The sequence below is a fragment of the Arachis ipaensis genome, chromosome B5 (assembly GCF_059453495.1).
Source record: "Arachis ipaensis isolate K30076 ecotype BB chromosome B5, ASM5945349v1, whole genome shotgun sequence".
Classification (NCBI taxonomy): Eukaryota; Viridiplantae; Streptophyta; class Magnoliopsida; order Fabales; family Fabaceae; genus Arachis; species Arachis ipaensis.
In genome coordinates, this window is record NC_142440.1 from 22,884,607 (window position 1) to 22,905,335 (window position 20,729).

General features: G+C 35.9%; 1 protein-coding gene across 1 annotated transcript; it reads left to right on the forward strand.

The window, feature by feature from the left end:
- Positions 1–18,108: 18,108 nt before the first annotated feature.
- Positions 18,109–20,611, forward strand: ARO4 (armadillo repeat only 4). The gene has a single exon (XM_016346929.3). It carries the CDS (start codon positions 18,394–18,396, stop codon positions 20,296–20,298), a length of 1,905 nt encoding a protein of 634 aa, XP_016202415.1. The 5' UTR covers positions 18,109–18,393; the 3' UTR covers positions 20,299–20,611.
- The last annotated feature ends 118 nt before the right edge of the window (positions 20,612–20,729 follow it).

Genomic DNA, 20,729 nt, shown 5'->3' on the forward strand with positions numbered 1-20,729 from the left:
ATTATAGAGGCATTCTCATCCTCCCTCGTGTCAAGAATCACAAAATCTGCTAGGAAGAAGAACTTACCCACTTTGACCAAGATATCCTCCACTGATCCATATGCAGGCTTTAGAGATTTGTCTGCCATCTGTAATGCTATCCTTGTGGGTTGTACCTCTTGGATTTGCAACTTCTTCATCACAGACAAGGGTATTAGATTTATGCTTGCACCCAAATCACATAGGGCTTTCTCAAAGGTGGTGCTCCCAATTGTACATGAAATTTGAAATCTCCCTGAATTTGGCATCTTCCTTGAAAAGTTATTCTGAATTATGGCACTACATTCCTTAGTCAAGACCACTGTCTCATCTCCCTTTAAAGGCTTCGATCTTCTTTCACAACAACTCCTTCATAAATTTAACATAGAGAGGCATTTGCTCCAAAACCTCAGCAAAAGGAATATTGATTTGCAACTTTCTGAATACTTCCAAGAACTTTGAAAACTGCTTGTCCTTAGTCTCCTTTTGAAGTCTCTAAGGATATGGCATCTTAGGCTTGTATTCAAGAGCCTTAGGTAAGGTTGGATGTGTGTCAAGAGTGATTGGGAAAGGATTGTCTGCACACCTAGGTGGGGCGTGTTCAACCTCCTCCTTTTTCTCCTCCGAAACTTCTTTTTCAACTGGCCCCTTAGTAACTTGTGCTTCCATACTTGCCACTTGTCTACTTATCACGGTGATGGCCTTGCACTCCTCTCTTGGATTTGGAATTGTGTTACCAGGAAGGCTATTAGTGGTCCTCTGATCAATTTCATTAACTTTTGTGGTAAATTAACCCATCTGAACCTCCAGGTTCTTGATTGATGCTTTGGTTTTCTGTATAAAGCTTATTACCAGAGATTCTAAATCAGTAGTCTTCTGAGCCTGAAAAGTTGCTTGCTGAGATGACTAAAATTGGTGGTTATTGAAATTATTCAGATGGAAACTGCTCTGAGAATTATTGAAATTCTATTACCTCTGAGGTTGCTCTCTCCACCCAAGATTTGGGTGATTTCTCCATCCCAGATTAAAGGTTTTGGCATGTGGATCATTATTGGGATTTCTAGGAGCATTTCCCATATAGCTGACTTGTTTAGGAGGAAATTGGGCATCATAATTCTCACCTTGATTAAAGCCGCCATTCATGTCATATGGAGCCTCTTGAGGGGCATTCTAAGCATTAACAGCAGAAACTTGCATCTCACTCAAGTGTTGAGTAAGCATATTAATCTATTGAGACATGGCTTTGTTCTGAGCAAGAATAGCATCCAAGGTCTCCACTTCTAAAATGCCTTTCTTCTGAGGAGTCTCAGAGTTCACAAGATTCCTGTTAGAAGAGTAAAGATATTGGTTGTTAGCAACCAATTCAATAAGCTCAGTAGTCTCTTCAGGCATTTTCTTTACTCTTGCAGAGTTGTCTAAACACATTTTGGCCATTTCATAGAGGCTCTCATAAAAGATCTCCAGCTGGGTCCATTTTGAAAACATGTTAGGGGGGCATTGCCTGGTTAGCAGCTTGTACCTCTCCCAGGCTTCATAGAGGGTCACACCATCTTTCTGCCTGAAGGTCTGAACATCCAACCTTAGCTTAGTCAGCTTCTGTGGTGGAAGGAATTTGGACAAAAATTCATTGACTACCTTATCCCAAGTGTTCAGGCTCTCCTTGGGTTGAGAATCTAACCACAGTTTTGCTCTATCCCTCACAGCAAATGGAAAGAGCATGAGCTTGTAAATCTCAGGATTCACTCTATTTGTTTACATAGTGTCACAAATCTACAGGAAGTTAGAGATAAATTGGTTTGGATCTTCCTGCGGGAGTCCATAATACTAACAATTTTGCTGCACCAGAGTGACTAACTGAGGCTTCAACTCAAAGTTGTTTACAACTATAGGAGGCACCACAATACTATTCCCATAGAGATCTGGATTGGGGGCAGTGTATAAGCCAAGCACTCTTCTAGGTTGTTCATTCACATTTGGATTGATCACACTGGCATTAACAGCATGATTAGGATCCATAATGGACTCTGCAGCTTCCTTTTCAAAGGTCTCACTTAGATTTTCACTAGCCTTGTAAGGCCTAGCTTGTTGTAAGTGCCTCTTCAAAGTCCTTTCTGGTTCAGAATCAAAATCTATAAGAGGTTCCTTGTTCCTGTCCCTGCTTATAAACAAACAGAAAACAAGAAAAGTGGGATTTCCTACGTCAGAGTGCAGAGAATTCTCAGTGAAATAATCTGTGTAAAGAAATAAAATAAAACAAATAAATAATTAAAGCAAAAAAAAATTCAAAAATTGTAATAAAAATTAAAATAGAAAATTCAAAATTTATAAAAATAATTAAACAGCAAAATTAAAATAAAAATAACTAGGTAACACCAAACTTAATTTCAGAAATTAAGGAAAAATAGTAGCACTAGTTTTTGAAAATTATAGAGCAAAATTAAATAAAATTAAAGCTAAAATGCCTAATCTAAGCAATCAAATAACTAATAGTTGTCAATCACAGTCAATCCCTAACAACGGCGCAAAAAACTTAGTGCAGAATTTAAATTCCACAAACTAACCGGCAAGTGCATCGGGTTGTAACAAGTAATACCTCAGGTGAGTGAGGGTCGATCCCATGAGGATTGATGGATTAAGCAATAATGATTGAGTTATTAGCTTAGTCAGACAAGCAGAAAAGAGTGTTTGGGTTTTAGTTGCATTAATCAGTAAATTCAGAGAATTAATAAAGCAAGCAGTAAATTGGTATAAAAAATATATGAGTAAAACAGTCAAGGGTTCAGAGATGTTTATCTTCCGGATTGACTTTTCTTACCAACTATTTTAATCATGCAAGATTCAATTCATGGCAAACTATATGTGACTAAACCCTAAACCCTAATACCTTAGACCTTTTTAGTCTCCTCTAACCTTCATCAATTGCCAATTCCTTGGTCACTTAATTTCGATTAGAGAGTTAAGTTCAAAACTAGTTCATGTGCCACAAAAACCCTAATTATCCGAATATAAGAGGATTATATGTCACGTATCCCGTTAAGTCCAGATAATTAGAAATTTAGGAGAAATTATTTTCAAACTGTTGTTCAATTGAGACTCTCTAGAGAACCACAATCGAGCCTCTTGTTCAAGCGAGATGATCCTCTAGAGATAACTCTCCCGAGATTCACAAGAACTCAAATAGAATAAGGGTCATACTTCGGTTTCACCCAGATTCATAAGATGAAAAACGAAAACAAATTCTTGAAATTAAAATCAATATATGAATTAAAATAAAAAAGTAATAATATCAATCTATACAATAGACAGAGCTCCTAACCTTAACAGTAGAGGTTTAGTTGCTCATGGCTCAGAGAGAAAACAAGGATTCTGAAAAACTGTAAATTGCGGAATGAGGTAAGAGAGAAAAGAGAGCCTGAAGGGCTGAATCTTTTTCTTTTATATCTAATCCTAATTAATGTAAAATATATTTTATAAAACTAAATAATATCTTTTTTTATTTGTAAATAAAATAAAAGTTTTAATCAAAATAAAATAAAATCTTCGTTGCTTGCTTTGATGAACGCTGGGACTACTTCTTTAATTTGAGATGGCGCCTAACGTGGAAAATTCCAATTTAGGAATCACTATTGCAGCATGGCTTGGAGGCGTTGATGATCACTGGTGCCTAACTTCAGAATCCTGAAGTTAGGCACCACCCTGGCAGCAAGCAATTGGCATGTAAGTTCTCCTTTAGCGCCTAACTTGGAGAATCCCAGATTAGGTGCCACCAAGGCCGTATAGTCTGAGAAAAAAATGTATATTATTATATATTGTTGGAAAGCTTTGAAAGTTAGCTTTCCAATGCCACTGGAATCACGTCAATTGGACCTCTGTAGCTCAAGTTATATCTGTTTGAGTGCAAAGAGGTCATGGTTGACAACATCATTCACTTTCTGCTCTTTTTCTACAAAATTCTGTTAAATCCATCTGAATGCTACCTAAAATAAACAAAATTGCACACAACTCAAAGTAGCATTCATGGTGACTAAAAAGTATTTAAATCTTAATTAAAATTATAAATTCAAATGCAAATTCACTATGAAAAGATAGAAAAGATGCTCACGCATCAGTTACCTTTCTTAGGGATGTGCAGCCAGGTTACATGTTCCAAGTGACGAACAAAAATCTTAATATCCTTTAAGAGAGATTTGCACGAGCATGAAGAGGGACAACCACTCTTTACAAAACTCAGCGCCATACTAGAATCAAAGTCAATGACTATGCTATTAAAATTATGCGCAACAACAATTTGAAACCTTTAATAATATCCCATAATTTAGCTTGCATTATTGAATAACTTTCCAAATTATTGGAGAAACCCAACATGAACCTGCTCATATGGTTTCTAAAAAATTCACCACATGTCGTGTTATTGTTGTTAGAAAAGAAAGAACCATCAACGTTCAGCTTTATACTATGTTCCGGAGGCGGATTCCAACATATGAAGTTGGTAGATGCAGCACTATAACTCTTGAAAGGTTTTCAAACCTCAAAATACTCTAAAATTCAACGCTCCTAACTTTGATAGATTCAGCAGCAGCAATGGGATTAGTCATGTATCCTTCAAAAATCAATTTGTTGTGAAAAGAACCAAAGGAATAAAATTATTGTACCAAATAAACAAGACCACTCATTGTTTGTAGAGAGATTAATAATGAGCCAGTCACGTTTATTTTATTGGAAGAAGTTATTAGCATTTTCCTGAGCTTGAAAGCGTTGCCAAACAAGACATGAATAAGGGTAATATCTTAGAACGTGAAGGACTATTTCACTATCATGGTTGCATCTGGGACAATTCTAACTAGATGTCATGTGTCTCCTTCATCTTTTTTTATTGCTAAGGATGGCCTCATGAGCTGTTAACCACAAAAAGTTTGGATTCTCTCAGGCCTGTTTCAACTCCAAATAGTTTTGAAAAATTTGTTTGGAGGAGATTCTTCAATGATGGAATTGTGTGCTGACTTGATGCTGAAAGTACCATCCAAAAAGTAGCCGCAAGCAATAGCTCCTTTCTAAGGAGAGGGAGAGACATCACTACAATCTTCATAATCACTAATTTAGGTAGCAGCTCCTGCAATCTCTTCTCATCCCAATCACCTGAAACAGAGAGAAAATTAGTAAGATAAGTCTCCAAATCATGTTGACTAATTACTTGAGTAGCATGTTGATCAAGTTTGTCCAATTTTGGCACCCAATTATAAGTCTCCAAATCATGTGGACTAATTTAGCATGTTGATCAATATTTTTCCAAACATAATTTATTCCTTTCCAAAGATTGGATAGATCATTTCTTCTTGCAATAGTTAGGAGGATATCATTCCCGCAGTTATATTTTGACCTTAGGACTTTGACCCATAAAGAGTCTTTCTTTTCCACCAAGCCCCATCCTATTTTCATCATGAAAGCATGATTTGTGTCCTTAGCATGTCTAACGCGAAAGTCTCCAGAATTTTTGGAATGGCTCTCTTCCAACTAACGAGATGAATTTTTTTGTTTTGATCAATTTCTCCCCAAAGAAAGTTCTTGCAAGAACGATCAATAACATTACTAGTAGTAACAGGTAGAAAAACAATTTGCATAGTGTAATTAGGAAGAAAAGTAAGAATAGATTTCACCAGGATTGCTCTTTCTACAAGAGATAAGGTGTTCACTTTTCAGTTATTGATTTTTGAATTGATCTTACTAATGATGTCATTATAGGTGTCTTTAGAAACTCTTAAATAATAAAGAAGGGGCACTCCAAAATAATTTTTCAAGTCATTCGTTCTAGAGAATTAGAGAGAATTGCTGATTTCCTCTCTAATGTTGTTATCCACATTCTTGAAAAAAATTTTCAGTCTTCTCAGTACTCTCGTTCTGTCCAGAACTCATATAAAATGCATTAAGCACTTTGTTGACAATTTCCACCAATTTCATAGTGGCCTCAATAAACAAAATTAGGTCATCAGCAAAGGAGAGGTGTGAGAGGTTTGGGCCACATCTCTTGAGTTGAATAGGTTTCTAGAAGCCATATTCACACGCTGCACATATAAGCTTAGATAGGTGATATAACAAACCAACTTCTAGCTTGTCATGATCACGCTAGAAACTAAGTGTTACTAACTTGCTTTTCTTAACTTTAACTAGTATTTATTATATGAGCCTGATTCATTGTTAAAATGTAGTTATTTTGCGAGGTAAATTTTTTTTAAAATATTTGGTTTGATAAGCAGAAACATTCATAGATAAAATCGCAGGTAATAATATATAAAACAATTATAAACAACCATACATGTGTACATCTCAAAAGAGTTAACAATACACAGTCATCCAGTCTTTAACAGTGTACAGATATTGATTATGACACCCCTAGAAATAGTCAAATAATATATATATACCAGATAAATCAAGCTCTGATACCATATATACCCGAAGTGGATCTAGGAGGAGGGATAAGGAGAAAGAGTGAAATTAAAATATAAAGGATAGATTGAAATTGAGTACAAAGAGAATCACGCTAATTCTACCCAATTTCTTGACGCAACAAGAAAGGGACTCCTCAACCTAACTTGTTAATGCCATAGTTCTGGAATTGATTCGAATGGACTCCTCAACCTTCTACCCAATTTCCCAATACAACAAGAGAGGGACTCCTTAACCTCAATTGTCTACACTAAGGGTTTCATCAAGAAACCCAAAAGGGGTTTTTAAACCTCTAAATCATTCTCTACTACGACTACCCTAGTTTATGAGGTATTTATAACCTCTTATTAGGTTAAAATATAAAAAACCCTAAGCCCATAAACATAAGGTCTAATCTAGTAATTAAATAAACAAAATCAAAATATATCAAATTAAATTAAAATATTCTAAAAATGTAAACTAATATCTTCTAAATAATACTTGAACTCTTCATATCTCGAACATTTAAAGCACGTATCATTCTCCCCCTCTTCAAAAAAGATTCGTCTTCGAATCTTGTAGGTAAAAAAATAGTATATGAAAAGTACAATAATTAAAAGGAAGATAATTTCTTTTTTTTCTTTTTTTGTATATATTTCTTTTTTTCTCATTTTTTTTTCTTTTCCTTTTTTTTCTTTTCCTTTTTTTTGCACTATATATTTTTTTATTTTTTTAAACAATAAAATCAACAATAATGAAACACAAACAAAAAACAAGAACACAAGAACTTAAAGAAAGACACGACAGACACTGGACTCTTTTTTATGATAAAAGAAGAACAAATATAGATTAATAAGAATTAATCTAATACCTAAACTCTGATACCAAATGATAAAGAAATAAAAGATAAACAAGAAGATAAGGATTCAAACTGAATAAAAAAAGGTACATTAAAATTGAAATAGAAACAAAAAGGATAGAATGAAATTGAGTACAAAGAAAATCACTTTACTTTTTACCCAATTTCTTGACACAACAAGAAACGGACTTCTCAACCTAACTTGTCAACACCATAGTTTGGGAATTGAGTCGAAGGGAGTCCTCAACCTTCTACCCAATTCTCCGATACAACAAGAGAGGGACTCCTCAACCTCAATTGTCCACACTATGGTTTCATCACGAAACCCAAAAGAGGTTTTTAAATCTCTAAATCATTCTCTATACTGCGACTACCCTAGTTTATGAGGTATTTATAACCTCTTATTAGGTTAAAATATAGAAAACCCTAAACCCATAAACATAAGGCCCAATCTAATAATTAAATAAACAAAATCAAAATTAATCAAATTAAATTAAAATATTCTAAAAATGTAAACTAATATCTTCTAAATAATACTTGAACTTTTCATATCTCAAACATTTGAAGCACGTATCATAATCACTGGAAGAGGCTGTTGAGGAATTTGAATCTTGTTTTCCTTCTTGGTCTTCTTCAGCTTGAAGTAGCTGTAAGATTTGCTGTAAATTTTTGGTAAATGATTCTTTGGATTGAGACCCTGCAAGAGCTGCTACAATATGGGCCTTTTGATTGAGAAAGACAGATGTTTCTTTATCCATTGCCTTAACAAATTTAGGATGTTCTTTGAACAATTTTCATACTTCGTCAGGATGAGCCATAGTTGAGTCGAATTGGGACCACCATTTGATGTATGCATTTCTTTGAAGCATTGGTGGTGTTTTAGGATGATCTTGTTTGCCATACCTGTATTGCCATGAGAAAATCCATGCCAATACAAATGTAGAAAAGAACTTCAAGTCAACAGGGATACTGGATTCCTGTTAGTCAAATTTATGTTTGAAAACCTTGAGCCCCTCATCGGCAGGTGGGAGTAAAATTTCAGGTAGTGTGTAACACCCTCACTACCAGAATGTCACGCTTCCGGTTGCGCCACTCTGATAGAAAGAAGTATTACCACGACTTCATATACTTAATAATAAAATAGGAGCCTTTGATTCGAAATCGTATCGCTATTTTTTTTTTTTTTGAAAAACCAAAAAAATACTTTATCTTGAAAACAGACAAGCATATACATATGTACAAAGGTTCTTGCATAAGTAGTTTATGAATATAATATACATATAGAACATACAATTCCTGTCCCTCTTTTAAAATACAATATTGATGGCGAGGGAAAAATAAATAACAATTAAACTAATTTAACAACAAAATAGTATAAGCAAAGTTGTGATTAAACTCTTCGTAAGCCTCTTCGTTCGTCTCCTGAAAAGATAAAGCTGTAGGAGGTGAGAAGCTAACCACACGGTCTCACCACGGAGTTTCAGAATTGTCATAAGAAGATATTTAATAAGAAAATCGTTTTCAAACTCAGTGATTATTGTTGTCTTTTGAATCCTTTGAAAACCGATGATTTAACCATAAAAAATTCAAAACATTTTAAAAAGAAATCAGTTAATTAACCAGAAATCTAAACCCCCTTTTCAGATAAAAGAATCTTAAAAGTTTTCTAACAATATGAATGACCAACATGTTCCAAACATAGGTTCATTAAGTCGATGCTGAACCATCTTGATATTTCATACTTTACTAAACCATAACTCAAACCAATCATGGCCTCCGACTTATCACATAATCAATCACGGCTTCAGGACCAAACAACTCAATCAACATGCAATTCACCACAACCCAACCAATTTCAGTCACTAATACAATCAAGAGCAGTTACGTCAACTCGTCAAGTATAGCAATTAGCAATTAAATAGAATTATTCACATAGACAAACCAATTACAACATACACACCCAAACAATGTCATATATATGCATATGATGAATGCCTGCCCTATGGCTAATGAGCTCATTTGTCGGCTATACAGCCAACCCGACATGTCCTGGTAGCTAACCATTGGACAGTCCCTCTGTATGCGCATCCCCAAGCTTAATAATATTCATGAAAAAAATCCCAAGCTCATCCATGGGGAGAGATAAAGCCCCAAACTCAAATTCATATATATATGCATGCCCATGGGAGAACCCGGTGAGTTAAAGTGTCCGGTCACACCTTACGTACAGAAGGTCAATAATTTGTCTCAATTTTGTAAGTCTCATATATTTTTAATTCATCATCATCATCAATTCATCATATCTCATTTTCACATTCATTCAAAAATCATACTTTAAAATTATTCCTCATCATCCTTCATTCAAATTCAATCATCATCATCCATCCTCCCATTCCGTTCATCACAATCCCAATTCAAAATATAATTCATTCTTTTCTAAATAAATCAAACTTAAAACATATAATCTTTAAAACCAAATCTTTTTAAATAATTACTTCAACAAATCTTCCAATTTTTATAAAATTTTGACCTTATCTCCTCTAAAACTCGGACTCTGCCACCCTTTTCGGGTCCCATCCAAACATTTCTTAAACCCTTCTCAACCATTTTCAAATCTCAATTATTTTCCAAAATTCAACCACTTCTTCAAACCAGCTCAAATATTAAATCATTTATAAAATCAAACTAATTCAATCAAACCGCTTCCAAAATCAATTCTTTTTCATATCTCATATCATTTCTAAAGCTGATTCATTTACATTATCAAATTAACTTCAAAATTAAGAAAAACTACTTTTCATAATAATCAACTAAGTAACTTTTCAAACCAATTTCTCATCAACAACCGCACACTACTCAAGCAATCAATAATTCAGTGCAGCAAACAGCCACATTCACGAGACAAACATAATCACAGAAATATATTTTTTACATCAATATCAATTTATCACAACTCTGTAATATAAACTAAACTTTAAGAAAAACTCCTACCTCAAAAAGTCGAACCAATGTGTTAAAGAAACCCTTTTACCCTTGGCCCGAAAACAACGACATCAACTCCGACTATGTTCTACAGCGGTAACAGCCACAAGGGCACCAGCTAACAACAGTAACTTAACACTGACATAAAATCGTCGTGTAAAACTCAATAATCTATAACAGAACAACGACAAAGAGGGGTTTTCAGAGTAAAAGATTTACTGTACCAAGAAAGAAATCAGGGACGGAGTAGCCGCAGCACCAGCAACGAACTTCGACAGCGTAAATGCTGCTCCCGGCGACCATGCACGGTGGCAACAACCACGGCAGCAGCAGCAGCAGAGCCCCAATCATGTTTTTCTCTGCTCTCCAAGCTATCTCTCTCTCCTCGAGCTCCTCAGCAGCGGCGGCAATAGGGGGATCACCGGCTCCCTTCGGTGATAGCCCATGCCACCGTGACAGCGAAGGAGGCTTCGGCGATAACACACGGTGCCTCCTCCTCCGCGATACTCCCTTTCCCTGCGCGTCTCTCTCTCTTCGCGGTGACTCGTTGACGGATCGGTGGTAACGAGAAGCAACTCGACGGTGTCTTCTCCCTTCGTGCAAGCTTTCTCCCTCAGCGCAACGGCATGGTGACTTGACGACAAGGCGGCGTGACTCTGGACGCGGCTCCTCCCTCTCCTCTTCCCCCTCACTCCCTCGGCACTCCCTCTCTTCTCTCTTTTCCCAGTTTCTGTTTCCCCTTTCTTTTTCTTTCTTTTGCTTGCTGGAGCCGCTGTGTTGGGCGTAAAGGAAGAGGATGGCAGTGGGTGAGGCGGTGAGGCAGTTAGGTGAGGGTTAAATTTAGGGCCAAATTTGGGTTTTGATTTGGGAATTAGGATTTTGTATATGAAATTGGGAATTTTGGATAGTTTAGTAATTTTAATAAAATCAGGGTAATAGAGTAATTGAAAATTACTTTAATCAAACAATAATTATATATAAAAATAGCATTTATTCATCAACTTGCAAATTATTTTTAAATAAGTACTCCAATTCAATAATTAGAGATAATATGATTAATTTTCTTTATTTATAAAAAATTAAAGTATTAAACTCCAAAATCTCAATTATTTAAATAGAATCATATAAAATTTTTAGTATTTAACAATTACTAAATTTATAATTTAAATATGGGAATTATCCAACGATTGTAAAATTAGATAAAAATTTTAATTTAATGATCAAAACTTGATTTAATTAGCTTTAATAATTTTTTTAAATTAATGTCTTTAATGAATAAATAAATTAAAATTGATTCATAATAAGAATTTTAAAAAATTATGGATCTTACATAGTGAGCCGAAATAATTCCACCATTGAGAAAATCAATTTGAAAAATGATAATTAACATTTTTTTTTGAAATAAATGAGCCAAGAGTGCTGGTTTTATTGGTTTTGAAACCAGAAAATTCTTATTCATGTATCCATGTAATCCTAATAAGAATATCCCATTAGGTCAAATAGTTGTGAAAATTCGGTAATACTGTTTGGGTTTTTGTTAAATTGAGTTGGGATAAAAATCTTTAGAATTTGGATTGTTGAGTGGGTTGTATTTGTAGAATTTTTGGGGTCTTTGTAATGTTTTATTGATATCGAATCAGAATCTACGAGTATAAATTTATAGAATTGTCTCGTTTTATTAAAGGCTATTGGTTTAAAGTGAAATCCTGGTGGATAAACTTTTGGAATTATCTTATAAGGTGTTTTTTCCCAAAATTCTGGTTCAATTAAGAGAACAGAGGAGAACTTGTTTTTTGAAATATATATAGTTTAGGTTTTTGAAGGTTGAAGGTTTGGAAGTTGGATTTGATTAAGTGATTATGGTAATTTGGCTTTGGTAATGGCTTTGTCTTTTGAGTCTTGACAAATTGTTTGTTAGTTCGTTGCTTGGGTTAGCAAGTTTGAAATATCAATTTCTTCATCTGAACTGTCACATATGTCTGCCCAGGATTTGTGATGTAGCTTTGTTAGCCCAGCATCTTGTAAGGCTAAAAGGGTTTGAATTGGAAAGGCATAGTCTACTTTGGTCTATTTGGGTTGTTTGTTGTTGAGTTGATGATTCAACGATATCATTTTGCTGGGTAGATGACCCACCAGTTGGTTATTGGGTTAATGAGGTAGGTTATTGGGTAGATGACCCTGTTGGGGTATTTGACCCTGATCTTTTAATTGACTCTAGTAGGCCTAGGCGAATGCCTCTGCCTCTTGAAGAGGCTAAAGATGCCTTTTTAGGCATTTGAATGTAATCCCTGTAAATATTTACGTGTAAGATAATCAGGGAGAGAATTTGATATTCCTTAAATATATTCAATTTCGAAATAAAAAATGCTTAAAATTACTTGTCATCGGGCAAACATGTGTTTGGATGCAAGATTCTTTATATCTTTTTGTAATATTTCTTTGGCAGACTTGCAATCTATCTTGACAAAAAATTTTGGTTTAATAAATTAGATTGAAATTTAGAAATGCATAAAACAATTGCTAAAACTCCTTTCTTTATAGTGGAATAATTTTGTTGGAAAGTATTCCAATGGTTAGATGTAAACGCAATGATGCATTCTTTATTATTTAGCTTTTGTTTTAGGATACCACCATAACCTAAGTCTGAGGCATCAGTTTCAATAATTTTGAAGTCTTGGGAAATAGGAAGGTAAAGGCAAGGGAGTTCCTTGACACAAAGTTTGAGTTGTTTGACAATTTTTGTATGGTTATCTATCCAAATAGAAAATTTTTTTCCTAGACGATCATGAAGAGGTTTAATGAGAGTGCTCAAATTTGGAATGAAATCGGCTACATAATTTAGGCAGTCAAGAAACTTTTGAAGTTGTTGTTTTTCTATAATATGATCAAGAAATTTATCTGCAAATTGGATAGTCCTATCTATAGGTGTAATCATTCCTCGGTAAATCATGTGACCAAGAAAACGGATTTTGATTTGGAATAAATTAATCTTTGGTTTAGAAACTACTAGGCCATTATGCCTGATAGTGTGCATAAAAGTTTTCACATGCTTAAAATGATCATGCAAAGATTGTGAAAATATGAGCACGTTATCTATGTAGACGATGGCAAAGTCGGAAAAAGGATTGAAAATATTATTTATAATTTTTTAGAATTCTGACAGGGCATTCTTCAGGCCAAAAGGCATCACATTCTATTCATATTGTTCGAAAGGTACTGTGAATGCCGTTTTGTATCTATTAGCCTCATTAATCTGGATTTGCCAATACCTAGATTTCATGTCAAATTTTGAGAAAATACTCGCCGAGTTTAGTCTATTTAGTAAATCTTTTTTGTTTGGGATAGGATACCTAATCTATTGGAGAGCTTTGTTTAGAGGCTTATAGTTGATAACTAATTTAGGAGTGCCTCTTTCTATTTTGGCTTGTTTGTTGATAGAGAAAGAAGAACAAGACCATGGACTTTTACCAGGCCTAATAAGTTTTTTGTTCAAGAGATCTGTAATCTCTTTTTGACAGTATTAGAGGAGTTGCTCATACATTTGTATGGGCCTAGCTTTTATTGAAATTTGACTTTCTTTAAAATTCTTTTCATAAGGGAGATCCACAATGTGTTGTTTTCTATTCCAGAATGTGTGAGGCAAGTCGGAGCATATTGTTTCTTGCATTTGTTGAAGAAGGATTTTAATCTTTTGTTGGTTTTCAGGCTTTTGTAACTGGGTTTTCAAGGTCTTAAAAAAGACTTCTTCTTTTAAGAAGTTAATTTGATTGGCTTTGAATTGTAGGAGGTTGAGGGTCTTGTGAATGGAGGTTGAAACAAATTGAAAAGTTGTTAGGATTCCTCCTAAGTAGGTGGTAATACCATCGTATGTCATCATCAACGAGAAAAGAGTTCTAATAAATGGTGTTCCCAGTATAACCTAATTTTTTAAATCTTTTACAAGGAGAAAAGGGGTTTTTATCCGAAGAAAACCATTCTTAATGATAGCATTAGATAGTTTATATTTGATTTGTAAACGCTCGTCGTTAGCTGTACTAAGGCGCTCTGAAAGTTTTTCAAAATATTTTGTTGGGACTAAACCTTCCAAAATACAATTTGAATCTGCATCTGTATTAAAAAGGCATATAGTTTTCAGTACAAAATCATGGATGACAATCTGAATATTGATATAGAATTTCATGACGGTTAATTGACTGACTAACCGTAGAATTTTTGCTATCTTATCTTCTTGATTATCCTTTGAGAGTTGAATAATTTGGTCACTAGTTAAAGTTTGAAAAAGTTTAATTTTGAAGAAGTCGATCATTCTGAGGTTCTTCCTCAGTATTATCTGAATCTTCTTCCAGAATATGAGATAAACCATTCTGGTGTTGTTGTTGTTGTTATTTGATGAGATGGATCTTCTTTTTGAGAGTATTAATCTCATTCTGAAGATCCTGAATAGTTACAGACTTAGAAACTAGTTTTTTTGAGTTTTTTGAAAATAAGTTTGACATCGTACTTGTTTTTGATAACCAAATCTTTGGAATTAATTTTTTGTTTCTAAAGTTTGTTTGAGCTTTTGGAGAAAGTATTTTCTCTCTTCGGGGTTGGAGATAGCGTTTATGACATCGAAAAGAAGATCATGTTCTTTTGTGATGACATTGACCTCAAAATACTCATCAGATGATGATATGTCGTCATCCTGCTGAATATTTGTTTAAATCCTCAGAAAATTCATGTTCTGATTCTTCTTTGGAGCTTTCAATAAGGAGGTTATTAAATTGCTCCTCAATCTGAGGATTAAGGTTGAGATTGTTGATCTTCCGCTTGAGTCTACAGTATTTACTGATATGACCTAGTTTTTTGTAATTAAAACAGATACTTTGATTTTTGTAAGGTTCTTTCCTTTGTTTAGGAGGGGGCTTGTAATGTTTCCTAGGTTTTCATTGCCGTGGATTTGGATCAAACTATCGATTTTTGTAGTAAGGCTGTTTTGTTTTTCTCTTACTACAGGAGGGTAGGCCAAACTGTTCACAAAAAGAACCTAGGTCTTTTCTATTTTGGGTCTTTTCGCGAGCTAGTTGCCTTTGAATTTTGTCGTCTTGACAAATTTTTAAGGCCACTTTTTGGACCTACAAAATTAATTAACCATAACTTAAGGAATTATATGGAATAATTCCATCCAGAGTTAGGCTTATGATTTTATCCCTTTATCTCCCAAGAATTTTGGGAGTCCGGCTAAGAACTTCTCTTTCCAGAACGGTTGTTAGCTATCTTCTCTAGTGAAGACTCTAGTTAAGAAAGTATCTTTATACCATCTAAAGTCGGAAAAATTTTGCATTTAAAGTTGGATAGAAGCTCAGCAGACCAATCTTTCCACAAGGATGGGTTTCATATGAAATGGTTTGCTATAGTAAAGATCAAGGTGCTAACAGCAGCATCTGGGATGATTTTTTCATTATCATTAAGAATAGGTTCACCATTATTATTGATTTTAATGTTCGAAAAGATAGAATCTTTTTGCTCCTCAGTGAGATAATTATCCCACCAACCTTTAAGTTGTCCTGAAAATTCTGACATAATAATATTTGCTATTGCTTCTTTAAAAATTTCATGAGCAGTTTGATAGTCCGTACAAACCATTATCATATGCTGTAACATATGCATAATGTTGTATTCGGTTTTTCCATCTATGTTCCATTCATAGACGTTGTTTGCATTAAAGACGTTAAAGCTTAATTCTCTATCTTCCAGAGCTAGGTCAAGAGCAGTTATTTAGAGATGGTCGTGTAGATCGATGAGGTTTAATAAGACCTTTTCATTTTGTAATGGAGTTGGCCATGATAGGTCTGACTCTGGGGAAATCTAAGTCATCTTCAAAGTCTTACGATGCTTCATGGATAACATTGATGGATATTTTAGCTATCTACCTAGTAACTCTAGTGGATGATTATGTGATTTGAGGAGTCTCAAGGATGGTCATTTGGCTGAGGAAATGGTCAATTTTGTGTATAAATTCAGAAGTTCTTGATTCTTGTTTTAAAATAGAAGATTTGAGGTTTTGTGTAGCTTTTTGACTAATCTTAAAAAGTTTAAATAGTGTACATGGATGAATGGACAAGGGTTTATCTAGTATCAGAGCCTAATGGAGAAGTAGAAATGTTCTTATTAACATTAGACTAACTCTGATTCACATGAATACTGGTATCTTTTATAATTTTAATGACTGTTTATGTTTCTTTTATAAATATCGTAAAGCTAATTCCCAGATCTAGAAGTACATATTGTTTCTTCTTATCATTTATGGGTAGCAGTAAGACCTGATGATTGGACAATAAGACTAATTTGGTTATGTTTCTATAAATGATAAAAATAAAATACTAAAAATCTCTGGTGGCTATGGATCTAAAAAATTAGGTATTTTCAAAAAAAAAGAGAAAGTTAAAATCCAGTTTCAGTGGCTGAGTGCTAGTTTAATATTAATCGGCATAACCATTTTTTTTTAATGGAAATGAGAGGGATCTACCTCCTTATTTTTTACTTTTGGATTTTTTCTAACATAATGTGTCCACTCTTATTTGTGGTTTGTTTTTTGTGATTCTGGGTATTTTTCAACCCCGAGTCTAAACACTTTTGTTTGTATATGATTTTGTTTGGGATTATCTTTTCGGACCTTTTTGAAATAGTAACCTTTTGCCCATTTTGCATGGAGATAGAGGGGGATGCTTCTACATGCATACCAACTTCATTAGGAAGCTCCGTGACATCCTCGTCATTATCACTTAATACATTGAACTTGGAGTCATTATTATCTGAATTATTTCCTTTCATACTTAATGTTTCTTCCCTATTCTTAGCATATCCCATTGTACCCATTATTCTTCCCATTTTTTCTTTGCATAGGGAGTCTAACCATCATCCATGGCTCAAAGTTTGGCGGATCCTGACTCTCTTTTCCTTTGTTGACTCAAATCAACACCTTTCTAATTAGATTGATTAATTTGATTATCGACAACACTTTGATTGTTGTTAATACCGTTTCCATCCACGGCAAGGTTGGATTCATGGTGGTATGCGGTGGCTGTTGGAGCTTCCATGCATAGATCTGATCAGTGGCCATATTTTCTACATGAGAAGTAAATTAAATGGAGACCTTCATATTTGATGTTGAGAACATGACGAAAAACTAAGATTCTGGGTACTAATTGTTTAGATAAGTCAACTTCAACACAAATTCTAGCAAATCTATTACGAGAGTGAATAGAAGTGACCTTGCTGATTTTTAACATGGTTTCAATGGCGGATCTAACCCGTTATAAGATGCGGTGATTATAGAGCTCAATAGAAAAATTTAGAATCCTAATCATGCAGCAATTTTTTTCACAATATTCCTAGAGAAAGGAAAAAGGGTCTCCATCTTTGCACTATAAGATAATGTCCCATTATCATTTACAGTCCACATAACAAGACATGTGAGTAATCTTCATACTGTAAGTGAGATTCGAATCTAAAATCTTTAAATAAAAATGAAAATATTATACCATTTAAACTATAGTATTATAAGTCCTATATTTGAGTGATATATTTTCTATTCTAATTATCATTAAAACACTCCAAATAAATTCAGAAAAGAAACATTGAATAATGCAATGAAATACGGACGAAAATACAGTCAAATACGTTATTTTTTTTTTATTTTCGTTCAGTTTGCTAAATTATATATTTATTTTATTTAAATAAGAAAACCTCTTTTTATATATCAACAAACTTATGAAATTAAATTAATTGCATTCTTCGCAAAAATCCAGGTTAAGAAATGATGTTACTTGGTGTAGTAGTACACAACATCGTTAAAAAGTCTTGAAGTTGGGACAAGAAAATAAAACGTAAACATAAAAACATGCGCATCAGCACAGAGCCGATAGAACAGCACACTACACAGAAAGAAAGAAAGAAGTTCAATTTACAAAAACGCCCAATTCCAATAAACTGATACGCGAGGCGAGACCCGTTTTCCCCCAAACTGGGTCTCTGACTCACCGTAGAGGCGTAGACTCGTTTGACTCTTCCTTCTAACTCTACCACCGCCACCACCATCACCAACCTGACCTCAGTGGCTGCGTCCGTAGGAGATGGCGGCCGTGGCGTCGTCGGAGCAGCAGCAACAGCATCACCAAGAAAAGCGAATCGAGGACGAACTCTCGTACCCGATCATGGTGGCGGAGCGTGTTCGCGCGGCGGCTGACGAGGCTGACTCGTTCAAGACCGAGTGCTCCGACGTCTGGAAGCAGGTCGACCGTCTCCTCCAGATGCTCCGCTCACTCGTCCGCTTCGCCACCTCCGCCGCCTCCTCCCCAGGTGGTCTCCCTCTCTACGAGCGCCCCGTTCGCCGTGTCGCCAGCGAAGCCTCCAAGAACCTCGACCGCGCTCTCTCCCTGGTCCGCAAGTGCAAGCGCCGCTCCATCCTCCGCCGCGTCGTCACCATCGTCTCCGCCGCAGACTTCCGCAAGGTCCTCTCCTACCTCGAAGCTTCCATCGGCGACATGCGCTGGCTGCTCTCCATCCTCGACGCCGACGGCTCCGCGGCGGCCGCAGGCGGAGGTGGCGGCATCGTCCTCTCGCTCCCTCCGATCGCCAGCAACGACCCCATTCTGTCTTGGGTATGGTCTTTCATTGCTAGTGTTCAAATGGGTCAATTGAACGATAGGGTAGAAGCCGCTAATGAACTTGCCTCGCTTGCGAATGATAACGATAGGAACAAGAAGATCATTGTTGAGGAAGGTGGGGTTCCACCTTTGTTGAAGCTCTTGAAAGAGAGTTCTTCTCCGGTTGCGCAAATTGCTGCGGCTAGCGCCTTGTGTAACTTGGCTAATGATTTGGAGAGGGTTAGGGTCATTGTGAGTGAGCTTGGTGTCCCTATTGTTGTGCAGGTTCTTGCTGATTCTCCCATGAAGGTGCAGATACGGGTTGCCCAATTGGTTGCCCGGATGGCCGAGCATGACCCTGTTGCACAGGAGGATTTCGCCCGGGAGAATGCCATTAGGCCTCTTGTTACACTGTTGTCCTTTGATACATTTGTTGATGATCCTATGGGCCAATTGGGCCGTCAGAGCATTCATTCCATTGTTCAGATTAATAGGGAATTCGGGAAGAAGACGGCTATGATGGGTAGGTCTGGTAATCGGCCGTTGACGAATTCTTTCTCAAGTTTTTCACATTCAGAGGGCAGTAGCAGAGGAGGAAATCACAGGAAAGACAGGGAGAATGAGGATCCTGCTGTAAAGCTTCAGCTAAAGGTTAGTTGCGCTGAAGCCTTGTGGATGCTTGCGAGAGGAAGTGTGACCAATAGTAGGAAGATAACCGAAACCAAAGGGATGCTTTGTTTGGCTAAGCTTGTTGAGAAGGAACAGGGGGAGCTGCAGTACAATTGCTTGATGACGATTATGGAGATAACAGCTGCAGCCGAGTCCAATGCTGATCTTCGCCGTGCAGCGTTCAAGACCAACTCTCCTGCTGCTAAAGCTGTGGTGGAACAACTCTTGAGGATAATTAAGGAGGTGGACAACCCGTCCTTGCGAATTCCAGCCATAAAGTCAATTGGTTCATTAGCCAGGACATTTCCTGCTAGAGAGACTAGAGTAATCGGTCCCCTAGTAGCACAGCTGAGTCATAAAAACACAGATGTTGCGGCTGAAGCAGCCATTGCTCTTAACAAGTTTGCTTGTCCAGATAATTTTCTACATGTGGAGCATTCGAAGGCCATAATTGAATTCAATGGAGTCCCGGCACTAATGAGACTGCTAAGGGCCAATGAAATTACACAGTTGCATGGGTTAATTCTCCTATGCTACCTTGCACTACATGCTGGTAACAGCGAATCGTTGGAACAAGCGAGGGTATTGACGGCTCTGGAGGGTGCAGACAGAGCAGTTATAGCACAGCATCCTGAGTTAAGAGAATTAGTGTCCAGAGCATTAATCCACCTCAGTCTGTATCATGCAGGGATGAATTCTCAAAGGATAACATATTTGCCTTGACCACAGTCAGGAGCTAGTTTTCAACCCTGTCTATTTATGGGTTCACTGGTATACTCTTTAGTTAGTTTGCATCTGGTCAACTCTTTGGGTAATAAGAGGGGGTTTTAATTTATAGAAACAAAAGCATACTTAAGAAAAATACATTAGTTTTCAAGTTAGTCTCTTTTTTTCCCCTTTTGTGCAGAGATTGATTTATATTTTGGATAATTTAACTCTTTTTTATCTTTTGCATATGATTTTTCTGTATATTGTCCATCAAATTTGTTTTTCTCCGTTGCCTTTTGATAGTGCAATGTATTAGACTAGGATAAAATTGTTGTGAGGTTTCGATTAGTTTATTGTATGTGGAATGATTCTACTGTCAGAAAGCCTATTCATCACTTAACAGCTTCCTGATCAGTTGTGAGCACATCAATTGTGGTGTGTTAACT